Here is a 13,569-nt window from a genome sequence, read left to right as displayed (position 1 = left end):
AGCCAAGTCTGTTTATGCACTGCCTCTGTACTCTGAAATCTCTAAGGCCACACTAAGGGATTCTACCATTAAAACACTTTTTTTTCTGGTTGACACATAGGAATAGCCTTAAGAAAGGCTATTCTTCTCCTACCTTTAGATGTCTTCTCCGTGCCGCCGTTCCGTAGAAATCCCGGTTTTCATTGGTATGCAAATGAGTTCTCTCACAGCACTGGGGGCGTGCCACAGTGCTCAAACAGCACTGGGGGCGTTCCCGATGCTGCGAGAGAACTCTCCAGCAAATCCTCCATCTTCTTCAGGAACGTCTTCTTCACGCATCTTACAGTAATTAAGCGGCTATTTTCTTGTGGCCTGTGGGCATGCGCCGGAAGAAGACGTGTGAAGAGGACGTTCCTGAAGAAGATGGAGGGAGCGCTGGAGAGTTCTCTCATAGCATTAGGGACACCCCCCGTGCTGTTTGAGTGCTGGGGCCCGCCCCCAGTGCTGCGAGAGAACTCATTTACATACCAACGAAAATCGGGATTTCTATGAAATGGCGGCGCGGAGAAGTCATCTAAAGATAGGAGAAGAATAACCTTTCTTAAGGCTATTCCTATGTGTCAACCAGAAAAAAAAGTGTTTTAATGGTAGAATCCCTTTAGAATCCTCTAGTGGGGAAACTATATGACATGTCACTATTAAAGTGAAATAACATATGGCAGAAGTTGGTACTTTTTTGCATCTTTCAACTACTTACTAGATATTGTCTTGTTGAAACAATGTCTATAGTGGATTGTCTCATTATAGATATCATTTCAATATAAGAGCCACAATGACAATCAGCATTGGTATGGGAAGAATTGGCTGTTCACGCATTTACCCATACCAGAAACAATGGTAGCAATACATACAATACATACATACAATATTTTAATAAATGGATGACCCAAGTTGACCAGAGCCAGATGCTTGTTAGCTACTAGTCACTCTGACCAATAAGGGAAGGTCCCAAGCAGTGACGGACCCCCCGCTATGAAGTCCATTGTCCCATGCAAGTTATCTAATATATTATCTAATATACTTTCTATTATCTTATACCACATATAATATTTGCAATGTAAAGGAAACGTAAGAGACAACCTGTCACCTTGTGCCGTGTCCCTTTGTACCGTAGGAAGAAATCTAATTAGCCGCTGTGATATGCCCGGGCTAAGCCCATCTTCTATAAGACACAGAAACAATTATCTGTTTTTTCCCTCTCTCTCAGGAAGGACCGAGCTCTCTTTCAGTCTACGCCCTGCGGTTGGGACCGGGAGAAGAAATAGTCACATCATTGTTTAAATTTGTGCAGGAGAAGAATCTAAGAGCGCCGTTTGTTATTACTTGTGTGGGCAGCGTCACCAAAGCAACACTTAGACTGGCTAATGCAGATGCGCGGAATACCAATGAGGTACCTGACAGGTCCAATGATGTACTGGCTCAGTTTAAGTCATGCATAGATATAGCAAGATGGCCATGGAGTGTTTCAAGAGAAGTGTACTGTTCCTAATTATGTAATTATAAGGCTTAGGTGCCAAACTACAAGCTGTTGCTGAAATCTGTTCGTCCCGTCTTTCTCGAGAAATGCAGAGAATGAGATGCATTTCCCCTGAAGGTATCTTGTCATCTTTAATTTGATATAATCTTTAATTAAACACATTGGCAACGCTAAAATGGTAAAATATGTAGGATATTTCTTATGTCACAGAGGAGATACCTCTTCTAGCACAGTCTCAATTACCCGGCATACATTCTCCTTCTAAGCTCTGACTCTTGCCTGGAATAACAATAACAAGGCCCTGGAAGATACTAAAAAGCAACTTTCATGTGTTTATTTCCCTAATGTTTCCCTGGAAGTAGTGCCATATATCAAAGAATGTAAGATCAGACAAGCCATAGATTTATGGTTATGGGATAACTGGTGTCTATTCATCCATGGGCGCCATGTTAAAAGGAATCTGGGAATATAAAAAATGAAGGCCAGTCTGTATGTAGTGTGTTATAGGGCAGAAGGAGCTGAGCAGATTGAAAAGGCTTGAAATAGCTTGTCATTTCTCCATAGAAGTCTATGCTGTTTGGAAGTCTAGGAGGCGGTCCTATCAGTGATTGACAGCCCCCTCCCCTCTATGACTGCATGCAGATATAGCTGTCAGTCACTAATAGGATCGCCTCCTGGACCTCTCATCCTAAATGAATGGATAAGTTATGAGGAATGATTTCTCACAAACATATCATTCTGTTCAGCTCCTCCTGCTATATAGCATGCTGACCGCAGATTGAACAGCATTTTCATTGCCATAGCTGTCATGTTTTGAAAGTGATAAGAGACAGAGTCATATGTACTGCACACACTTTCTGTAAATGAATACCTCCCCACTCCCTCCTTTTAAGGTCAGGGCTCCATGTGGCGGAAATGCCACAATTTGCCTGCGGCAGAAACGCTCAGGAAAAATCACGGTGTTCTACAGTCAGGGCGAAAGTGGATGATATTCTATTAAATTCCATGCCCACTTTGCGGGAAAAAACGAGCTGCAGATGCCACGATCTGCAAAATTGGTGCAGTTTTGGAAATCACGGCATGTCAATTATAGCTATGGAAACACCGGCGTTTTCTCCATAGGTGGAATTGAAGCAGAAAGTCCGCAGAGGAAACCTCAGCAATCTTTCTGTCTAAAGAGCTGTGGGAAGAACTGCAATGCGTTGCTGCTGCAACAAAGCACTCCGGGATGCCACAGGGGCCTTAGCCTAAGGGTAAGTTCACACGTATTTTATTTGGGCAGGATTTTGAGGCCGTATCCGCCTCAAAATCCTGACCAAAAAAACAGTTCCTATTGAAATCAATGGAAGCCGCTCAGGCGTTTTTTCCGGGAGCCATTTCTTCCAGCTCCAGGAAAAAAGAAGCGAGGTGCTCATTCTTCAGACCGAGTCACCTCGCGATTCAGCCTGAAGACACTCCCTCCTCTGGACTAGGTCCGTTTATTGGGCCTAATCCGGAGCGGAGTGTGCGACTGGATGCCGGTGCATCTGGATCGCCGTGTAAACTTACCCTAAAGAAGGTTTCCATCAAAGCAAGTTACCCCCAACCCAGGTGCTGTTCATCCCAGGCGATTGCTGCTGCCAATCACAAGGCTCAGCGATAACCTCTTTGCAGGCGGTGGATCATAGCAATTACATGTCATTTGTGAAGTGGTCAGCACCGAGGCCTGTGATTGGCTGTAGCGCTCCCCTAGCACACATAGCATGTCACTGATGACATCATACAGAGTAATGGAGGTACCGCCACTCTGGAGAAAGGCCCAGCGAAACCTGAGTAAAGGTTTTTTTTAATGTTTTAAGGCCCATTTAGTTGCACAATTAAACAATAACAATATAAGAGCCATAACATCCCCTTAAGCCTGGTGCCCCATGTTGCGAAAATACAGCATTTTGGCCACGGCCGAAACAATGCAGAAAAAAAACCCCGCTGTGATATACAGTACCTGCAAACTGGATGGGATTCTGGGTAATCCCATCCACACACTGAAGAAAAAAATCATGTGAAACACAATGTGTTTCTGCTGTGGTCTTTTCTGCAGCGCTTTTTGGCTAGGGCTTGCTAGATGGGGCCTTTTAAATAAAAAAATAAATAAAAAGATGCATAAATAAGCAAATCAGCAGGTGCAGTGGAAGATAAAAAATGAGAACTTTACCATAGTTTACAGCTGCTGCTTTGTTTGTGCGTTTTTTTTTTTAAAATGATCTTTATATTTTTTCAGATTTTAGGTTGTATTTACAAAATGCCCAAAAGATGTAATAAAAATGCCCCGTGAGGACAAATTTCACCACTATCCCGGGATAGAATTCACTTCTCCCTCGTCTTGATGTTGTTATTCCTCCTATGAGTCTACTTGACCGGATCTTGTCTAGTAAAGAGCAGACCATTTTTTTCCCGTCTCTACAAGTATCACATCTATAACTGCGTTTCTTTTGTCTTTCAGATAATACACTTAAAAGAAAAATTTGAAATAGTGTCTTTAGTAGGAACGCTGAATAAAGACGCGCATCTCCACATCTCATTGTCTGACAAGGATGGCAAGACCATCGGTGGCCATGCGATGGGGGATCTGGAAGTCTTCACTACTGCGGAAATAGTGATCGGAGAGCTGAGTGACCTTCAATTCACTCGGGAGATGGATGAACGCACAGGCTTCCCAGAGCTGGTCATTAGGCCTCGTTCGGAGAATACTACTTCTGCCTAGATTCTAAATTATGTGCCATTTTTTGTTCAAAACAAGAGAATGAGATAAATTTGCTTCGGAGCATGTCTTTACGTTGCTCTTTGCATTATTGTATTGATTGCAGCCATTTGATCACGCACCACATAATAAGTCATGTATGAAATACACCCGGCAGAATCAGCTCAGTAAATTCCTTAAATGTCTGGTCATTAATTTCTGCTGTTTATCAGCATGAGTTGCATTTAATGTTCAGGGATTTTTCTTCTTTGGTCAGCTTTGGCTGATATGTTCTACAGGGATTTTACGAGACTGATTGGCCCGGAGAGGGTATAGGACAGTGACAATAGCTCGCAGGGCTAATGAATGTACTGTTTGCTCATCTTTACACGGTTCCTGTAACACTAATTGGGAGGGACAGCTCAAGCGAGCACAGAGGGACGGTTATGTGCTATGCGTGACATGGATGTAGAGCAGCAGATAGGCGCCTGGTTCAGCACTGTACTGTTTACTCTCACACATGCGTCTTCCTAAATGCACTGAAGATGTGTAATAAATGTTCTTAGATGTCATCCATGGAAGTGTTATTACAGAGCAATAAAACTATTATAAACATATGCCCGTTACAATAACTTATTTTTATATTTTTTTCAATTTTATGGGGTGGGATATTTTTGAAACCGAGACATACAATTGTATAAATTTATTGCATACTTTATTCCCTATACGTTTTGTTTTCCAAGCCCTAGAAATTGTGCCATACATACATAGTATAGTCACCTGGCTCTGTTACCTTGTGGAATTCCATATCCTACTGGTGACATGCCAGTAGACTTGTTGTCATTGATGATGTCATCACTGCCAGTAAAAGACTACCATGATAAAGCTATATTCACACAATAGTGAATAATGGACGTGTGATGTCCATATTTTTAACAGAAGACATTCGGCAGAATTAAATTAAATTCAAGTGAATGGGGGCTATTCACATGACTGTTATTTTGATGGTCCATTTTAACGTAATAAAGTCATGTCCTATTTTTTCCATTTTCACCCAGCCCTCTATAGACTCAAATGTACAGTCGTATGAAAAAGTTTGGGCACCCCTATTAATCTTAATCATTTTTAGTTCTAAATATTTTGGTGTTTGCAACAGCCATTTCAGTTTGATATATCTAATAACTGATGGACACAGTAATATTTCAGGATTGAAATGAGGTTTATTGTACTAACAGAAAATGTGCAATATGCATTAAACCAAAATTTGACCGGTGCAAAAGTATGGGCACCTCAACAGAAAAGTGACATTAATATTTAGTAGATCCTCCTTTTGCACAGATAACAGCCTCTAGTCGCTTCCTGTAGCTTTTAATCAGTTCCTGGATCCTGGATGAAGGTATTTTGGACCAACAATTCAAGTTCAGTTAAGTTTGATGGTCACTGAGCATGGACAGCCCGCTTCAAATCATCCCACAGATGTTCAATGATATTCAGGTCTGGGGACTGGGATGGCCCTTCCAGAACATTGTAATTGTTCCTTTGCATGAATGCCTGAGTCGATTTGGAGCGGTGTTTTGGATAATTGTCTTACTGATATATCCATCCCCGGCGTAACTTCAACTTCGTCCCTGATTCTTGAACATTATTCTCAAGAATCTGCTGATACTGAGTGGAATCCATGCGACCCTCAACTTTAACAAGATTCCCGGTGCCGGCATTGGCCACACAGCTCCAAAGCATGATGGAACCTCCACCAAATTTTACAGTGGGTAGCAAGTGTTTTTCTTGGAATGCTGTTTTTTTTGGACACCATGCATAAAGCCTTTTTGTATGACCAAACAACTCAATCTTTGTTTCCTCAGTCCACAGGACCTTCTTCCAAAATGAAGCTGGCTTGTCCAAATGTGCTTTTGCATACCTCAGGCGACTCTGTTTGTGGCGTGCTTGCAGAAACGGCTTCTTTCTCATCACTCTCCCATACAGCTTCTCCTTGTGCAAAGTGCGCTGTATTGTTGACCGATGCACAGTGACACCATCTGCAGCAAGATGATGCTGCAGCTCTTTGGAGGTGGTCTGTGGATTGTCCTTGACTCTTCTCACCATTCTTCTTCTCTGCCTTTCTGATATTTTTCTTGGCCTGCCACTTCTGGGCTTAACAAGAACTGTCCCCGTGGTCTTCCATTTCCTTACTATGTTCCTCAGTGGAAACTGACAGGTTAAATCTCTGAGACAACTTTTTGTATCCTTCCCCTGAACAACTATGTTGAACAATCTTTGTTTTCAGATCATTTGAGAGCGGTCTGTCCATGCTCAGCGACCATCAAACTTAACTGAACTTGAATTGTTTTGTAAAGAGGAATGGTCCAAAATACCTTCATCCAGGATCCAGGAACTGATTAAAAGCTACAGGAAGCGACTAGAGGCTGTTATCTTTGCAAAAGGAGGATCTACTAAATATTAAGGTCACTTTTCTGTTGATGTGCCCATACTTTTGCACCAGTCAAATTTTGGTTTAATGCATATTGCACATTTTCTGTTAGTACAATAAACCTCATTTCAATCCTGAAATATTACTGTGTCCATCAGTTATTAGATATATCAAACTGAAATGGCTGCTGCAAGCACCAAAATATTTAGAACTAAAAATGATTAAGATTAATAGGGGTGCCCAAACTTTTTCATAGGACTGTATGTCAGATCCATGAAAATGTGTACCTCTAAGGTGCAAGAGGTGGCCAAATTACTATTTGGCAGGTAATTGTAGAGGTAAGTATGCAAAAAGAATTCACCCAAATAAAAATGTTGGATTGTTGCAAAACTTGGCTCAGACAGATATGAAAATAATTACAGGTATGGCCTGATTAGTGACTGAGTCTTGCCATAAGAGGGCATAACACTGCTTCCCCCGCAGTCCTTAAGAAGGGCTCTCAAAGGCTACTTTTTGTAAGTGAACCTCTTAATGAGATCCTTGATTGCTTGATATGGATGCACTCAAAGACAGTTTTCCTAGGTGACAGACTTTGAAATAAAGTGCGCCATTGCACTCCATCTACCAGTTGGAGGTGTTGGGAGCAGCGGCTATGTTAGGGAATGCAGACATGGTGAGAAGAGTCAATGATATGTGCAGGACATCTTGCAATCACACGTGTTGCCTGTCATGGCAAGGCTTCTAACTGCCATTTTTCAGCAGGATAATGCTCACCCACACATATCAAGGATTTTCCATGACTATGTCTGCCAGATTGCAACACTTCCTTGGCCTGCCCAGTTGCCAAATTTATGGACAATTGAGCATTTATGGGGCCAACTAAAATAAGAGCTTTGATATGTAGACATATCTTAATTAAAGTTATTGACTTTGCCATTGGAAGTTCTTGCATCAGAGCAAATAACAGACTAACCTCTCTTATGTTGATAAACGCTTATTATTATTGCAATTAAGATTATTATAATTTTGTATTAAATTACTTTTCATATTAATACAGCCCTGCCCAAATGTAAAGGGGGGCTGAGGAGATCAAGATACAGTTTTGTAGTAAAGTTGTGTTTTATTCAGTTAAATTTCTGTTCATTCTGGGCTTAGGAGTCCATTGGGTGGTCCTACCTAGTGATTGACAGCCATCTCATCAAGTGAATCCTGCCAATCATTGAGTGAGACCACCCATTGGACTCCTAAGCCCAGAATGAGCAGAGGTTTGAATGAAAATATTACTTAATACACTGAATTTTTTCCACACATCTATACATCAGTCTACTCAGCTATTCCTGCTCTGTGCCATGCGGTCAGTGGATTGGACTGCGTTTTCATAGTGACAAGTTCCCTTTAAGTTGACCAGTTTCTTGTCACTATACAAGTGACAGGAAATTGACTGAAATTCATGTAATTGTTCACTATTTATAGACACTAAACATTCAAATTGAAATGTAAAATTTTGGCCTAAGAGATCAGATAAAATGAATTGTAAAAGCCACCGAGCAATCCAGATTTCTGAACAATCTCCAGTGTTTTATCCATTGAAATAAAAGTGACACTACATCATAAACTAGGCGCTTTTTTTTACTGTAGTGCACAGTTGTAGAGAGCGCATTCCACTCTGCTGCTATGGAAGCGAATGTCAAGAAACTCATTTTAGTGACAAACGATCATAGTTAATATATCTGGAAAAAAAAGAGGCACAAGTTCACCGAGTTCATTCCTCTTTACACAGCAATGCAGTCTTATGTTAATCCATAGAAGGTAAGGAAAGTGGCACAAAAGCCAATTGGTTGGGAAGCCATAAAATGAGGATGGTAAAGTCCCGGGGACAGTAACTCCCTGTGGTTGAATGAATTAAAAGACGCTCTTGTTTCCTGCTTTTCCTATTGAGGAGTGTTGTATGTACTTAGTGCACCATGACATAGCGAGGATGTCGCCACTGGCACTAGTACAATACGGTATTGTATCACTCAGCTTAGACTTACATCTACAGTCTGCTAAACACTACTAGATGATAGTTATAGAGGGAATGGGTGAATGTTACACTAGTTATACTAGTATATTTAGATGCAATGGACATGTCAACAAAGGACATTTATAGAGATTGACACATTTACATGGCTGAGGTTCCCATAGAGGAAAGCAGGGTGTAAATTGCACTGTATCCTCTGAAAAATAACCCATTGTAAAATATGACACCTCCATTACAAACAATACCACTAGTGAAAAATTATAAAGATTTTTTTTTTTATTGAGAGCGAATATGAAGACATAGACTATTATTCCTATGTATATTTTATACGAATATTGATAGTCTAAAGTTGTACCATTTTCCGATATACTTTATGTATACACAGTTTTCTAGATCTCTGCTTGCTGGCATTTATTCTGATTAAATCTAATAAAAATGAGTCCATGGTTGTGTGATGGACATACGGGTGTATGGTCATGTGATGGACATACAGGTGCATGGTCATGTGATGGACATACAGGTGTATGGTCATGTGATGGACATACAGGTGCATGGTCATGTGATGAATATACAGGTGTATGGTTATATGATGGACATACGGGTGTATGGTCATGTGATGGACATACAGGTGCATGGTCATGTGATGGACATACAGGTGTATGGTCATGTGATGGACATACAGGTGCATGGTCATGTGATGGACATACAGGTGTATGGTCATGTGATGGACATACAGGTGCATGGTCATGTGATGAATATACAGGTGTATGGTCATGTGATGGACATACAGGTGCATGGTCATGTGATGAATATACAGGTGTATGGTCATGTGATGGACATACAGGTGTATGGTCATGTGATGGACATACAGGTGCATGGTCATGTGATGGACATACAGGTGCATGGTCATGTGATGGACATACAGGTGTATGGTCATGTGATGGACATACAGGTGCATGGTCATGTGATGAATATACAGGTGTATGGTCATGTGATGGACATACAGGTGTATGGTCATGTGATGGACATACAGGTGCATGGTCATGCGATGAATATACAGGTGTATGGTTATGTGATGGACATACGGGTGCATAGTCATGTGATGGACATACAGGTGCATGGTCATGCGATGAATATACAGGTGTATGGTTATGTGATGGACATACGGGTGCATAGTCATGTGATGGACATACAGGTGCATGGTCATGTGATGAACACAGGTGCATGGCACATTATAGGCACAGCACAGTATTCATAGATCTGCTGTGTTTCCATCACATAACCATGACCATGGACTGATTGTTAGCCACTGGAAATAAACCGAATTAATGAAAGCAAGCAGAGAACTAAGAATCAATACGCAAAGTATATTGGAAAATTGTACAACTTTTTATTATACAATCACTAACTTTGTCTTCAATATTTGTCTGGACAATCCATTGAACAATGGCAGACCAATAAATAGTGGATACCTACAGAGCCCGACAGACCCTATAATGTGGTTCATTGATTATTTAAAGGGAATCTATCATTAGATTTAGGCAAATTTGCCTAATGACATGTTGGAATAGCCTTCAGTTTTCTTTAGCTTTTATCTGATGCCGTTTTTTGAGATACATACAGAGGCGTAACTTGAGGGGGTGCAGAGGGTGCCGTTGCACCAGGGCTCAGGAGCCTTAGGGGGCCCATAGGCACTGGAATCAGTATTGAGATTGCAGCTTCCATCTGGCCCATAAGCCAAGGAGACCCACAGATTACCCTAACCACACTAAGGTGGATTAAATGCATTAGCCCCTGTAACTCTCACTATCAAGAATTCACTATAGGGATGAGGTAAAGGGCCATGAATAAAAGATTGCACCCGGGTCCACAAGACTTTAGTTATGCCACTGAATACAGACTTTATTCTTATATGCTAATTCTGTGCACGGAGCACAGGGGGCGTTCCAAGCAAGCAGCATCATATCTGGTATCCCGCCTCCTCTGGCCGCTGCACACCATCACGTGTAAATATCCTTCTCTTCTTATTCTTCGCTGTGTAGGAAGCAGCACTTCTCACTACAGCGCATGCGCAGGATTTACATGCGCGGTATTTATTATATTATTTGGAGTGCTGTCAGTCTTGTCTATTCTAAGTCTCACATTAGTTATCTACACATATTATATTGAGAAGCACAAAGGAAAAAAACTTCCTGGAAAGTATAAATAGTAAGCTGAGCATGACAGTCACTTTGGGATTTTTCTTCTTTTGTAATTGCAAAATAAGTTCAGTCTCACAACCAAGTGATCACCAGTATCAAGAAATACCTTCCCTTACCCATGGAGAAATTTTATGTTAGCAAACTAACGTTATGTGAGTTAGCTTTCAGAAAAGGGGGCATGCTTTGTCCTGAATTGCTAATGAGATATTTGGTGCAATGAAAGTGTCATCATTGCTGTCACCAAACTAACTAAAGAGCTACTTGTACCTCCCTTCTGTGAGTGACCGGCCCAGGCAGTGTACATGTCAATCATAGCATGGAGGAAGGGACTGGATGCTGGAAAGCACAGATCTTTGGTGATGTGAGCAACGGTGACACCTTCATTGCACCGAACATCCCATTATCATGTCAGGAAAAAAGCTAATATCTCAGCAGAGGAGGCGGTGATCGGTATAAGAAAAAAACATTTTGTTCCTGTGAACCCTGAACTCTGAATGTGGTTATAAGTCAATAGGAACTGCACGGGTGACAGACTCTCTTTAAGACAGTCTTGTCTAGTTTTTGTTGTCTTACTTTTAGGCAGTATTAATAACTGTGCTCCATGCGTCTCTCCCTGCCCTTCTTGGCTTGACTGACAAATCTGTATTTCATAATGCCTTTATGATAAGTTCCCTTTAAGGAAAACTTCACTCTTGAGTGATATTTTAAAATAACCCATAAATTAAAGGGGTTGTTGTATCAGAGTTGGCAAACTGGATATCAGATGAGTGGTTTTTTTTTCACTAGTATTCTATTACTTATTACAATGTTTTATTCAGAAAGGTAAATTCAGAATTTTGCTGAATTCATGTTACCAGATTGTATTTTGGGAAGTCCAGATCATACTTGGATCCAGTGGCGTAACTAAAGTCTTGTGGTCCCCAGTGCAACCTTTTGTCCGGAGCCCCATACTTCATCCCTACAGCGAATTCTTGATAGTGATGGTTATGGATGCTAAGGAGTTTAATCTACCTTAGTGTGGTTAGGGTAATCTGTGTGCTTGTTTTATGGGTGAGATGGAAGCTGCAATCTCAATACTGATGCCAGTACTTATGGGCCCCCTGTGCGACTGCACCCTCTGCACCCCCTCAATTACACCCCTGCTTGGGTCACCTACCAGTCAGTTTCATGGATCTAAATCAGACAAAATCAGCAATCTTTTGAGCCAGTATTAAAAGCTATTGAAACACAACAGAAATTGTAAAGCAAAGCGTTGGTAAAGTTACTCTTTATGTTCAGAGGAGGAGCGGCACTTTATTTGGGTTCCTTCTATACAGAGTATTGCAGAATTATGGCCATACTGAACTAAATTGTTTCTCCACTACACAAGAAAATAAGAAACTGTTGTGTGTGTCTCTTCTTAGCTCTTGGGCAGAATGACTTGTTGTACCCTGAAAGCTTTTAAGAAACAGTGCCGAACAGGGCAAAAACAATGGCCCCTTCACTTTTGCATGAATGCTTTCTGTTATTTTACACACGTCCGGTAGTCATCTATTTTGTCCTTGTGACATCTGCGAGGCTTGATTGTTTATAATGCTTTCAGGGCACTCGGCTAGAATGAAAATGCTGTAAACCTTGTTGGTTATTACTAAACAAACAGACGGCATTGTTTTTGTAGGACAGTGCCATCAACCTGAGGGTGGAGGGATGCGGGTACAATGCCCCGTATGTCATAGATAATCTATAGCCAAGGACATCATATACTTTGTATCACTTATTACTATATCATCAATTCTCTATAAATACAAATCAGAATTGCAAAATCCTATAAGAAGTCCCCTCCATCTTTTTACATTAGAGCTCCTCTCCATCTCTAAAATAATACAATTCTTTTTAGTGTTTGCTTAAGTGTCCACTTAACGTGATGAATTAATTTCGGATTTATTATCCCACACCAGCCAAGAGAATTGTTTAGTATGCATGTCCATGTAACATGCAGTTTTTAATTTTGCAACATAATTTAGAGGCCGTTAATAGACATTATAAATAGCCACTTGTATGCTGTGCTTTATCTGTATTTAAGAATAAGGATAGAGAACTGAACAAATTAACATTATTACAACCCGGGTAAAATGTTGTTATTGTGTAGAATAGTTCACCGGTAATTGTTACCTTAAAAATCAAAACCAAGAAGATTTATCTATCCAAATCCACAGGGCTTCTTGAGAATAGTGGAAGGAAATATATCTGAAACACATAGAATGTAGTGTTCAAATAGATACACAGGAATGTTCTAATAGATTCACAGAAACATAGATATTTAAAGGGGAAATCCTTATTATTGTAAGAAGGGGCTAAGGCTGGGTTCACTCCTGTGTCCACTCTACATTTGAGGTTTCCGTCCCCAAATCCTCTTGAAAAATGAGGTGAAAGCAGGACTTTTCTCTCCAAATCTTTGAGGTGGAAACCAGGCAGACCCCCTCAGACCCCAGAGTATAATAATCGGAAGTCCAGGGAAGGTGAATAAAAATAAGAAACACTAATACTCACCTTGCCTTTCCTTTCCTGTGGATCCTCGCTCCATCTTGCTGTCTTCAGCATCTTTAGCCATCTTCCCGACGCCCCTGGTGAGGCCTGTGAGCGGTCACCTGGGGACGCACTGACGTCATTTCTCTGCCGCGCCCCTTGTGACCATTGGGGTTTAATCAC

At 41.0% G+C, this 13,569-nt stretch overlaps 1 protein-coding gene across 1 annotated transcript in view; it reads left to right on the top strand.

Moving 5' to 3' along the window:
• The window catches only part of LOC142196612 (bifunctional protein GlmU-like), an 84,475-nt gene extending 79,637 nt beyond the window's left edge, over positions 1 to 4,838 (top strand). The window contains exons 3-4 of the mRNA XM_075266585.1: positions 1,247 to 1,429; positions 3,996 to 4,838. Of these exons, the coding sequence (XP_075122686.1) occupies positions 1,247 to 1,429; positions 3,996 to 4,256 (444 nt within the window). The 3' untranslated portion in view covers positions 4,257 to 4,838. The remainder of the gene's footprint in view (positions 1 to 1,246; positions 1,430 to 3,995) is intronic.
• The last annotated feature ends 8,731 nt before the right edge of the window (positions 4,839 to 13,569 follow it).

Source organism: Leptodactylus fuscus, chromosome 3 (assembly GCF_031893055.1).
Source record: "Leptodactylus fuscus isolate aLepFus1 chromosome 3, aLepFus1.hap2, whole genome shotgun sequence".
In the NCBI taxonomy this organism is placed as follows: domain Eukaryota; kingdom Metazoa; phylum Chordata; class Amphibia; order Anura; family Leptodactylidae; genus Leptodactylus; species Leptodactylus fuscus.
This window is presented reverse-complemented; position numbering and strand designations above follow the sequence as displayed.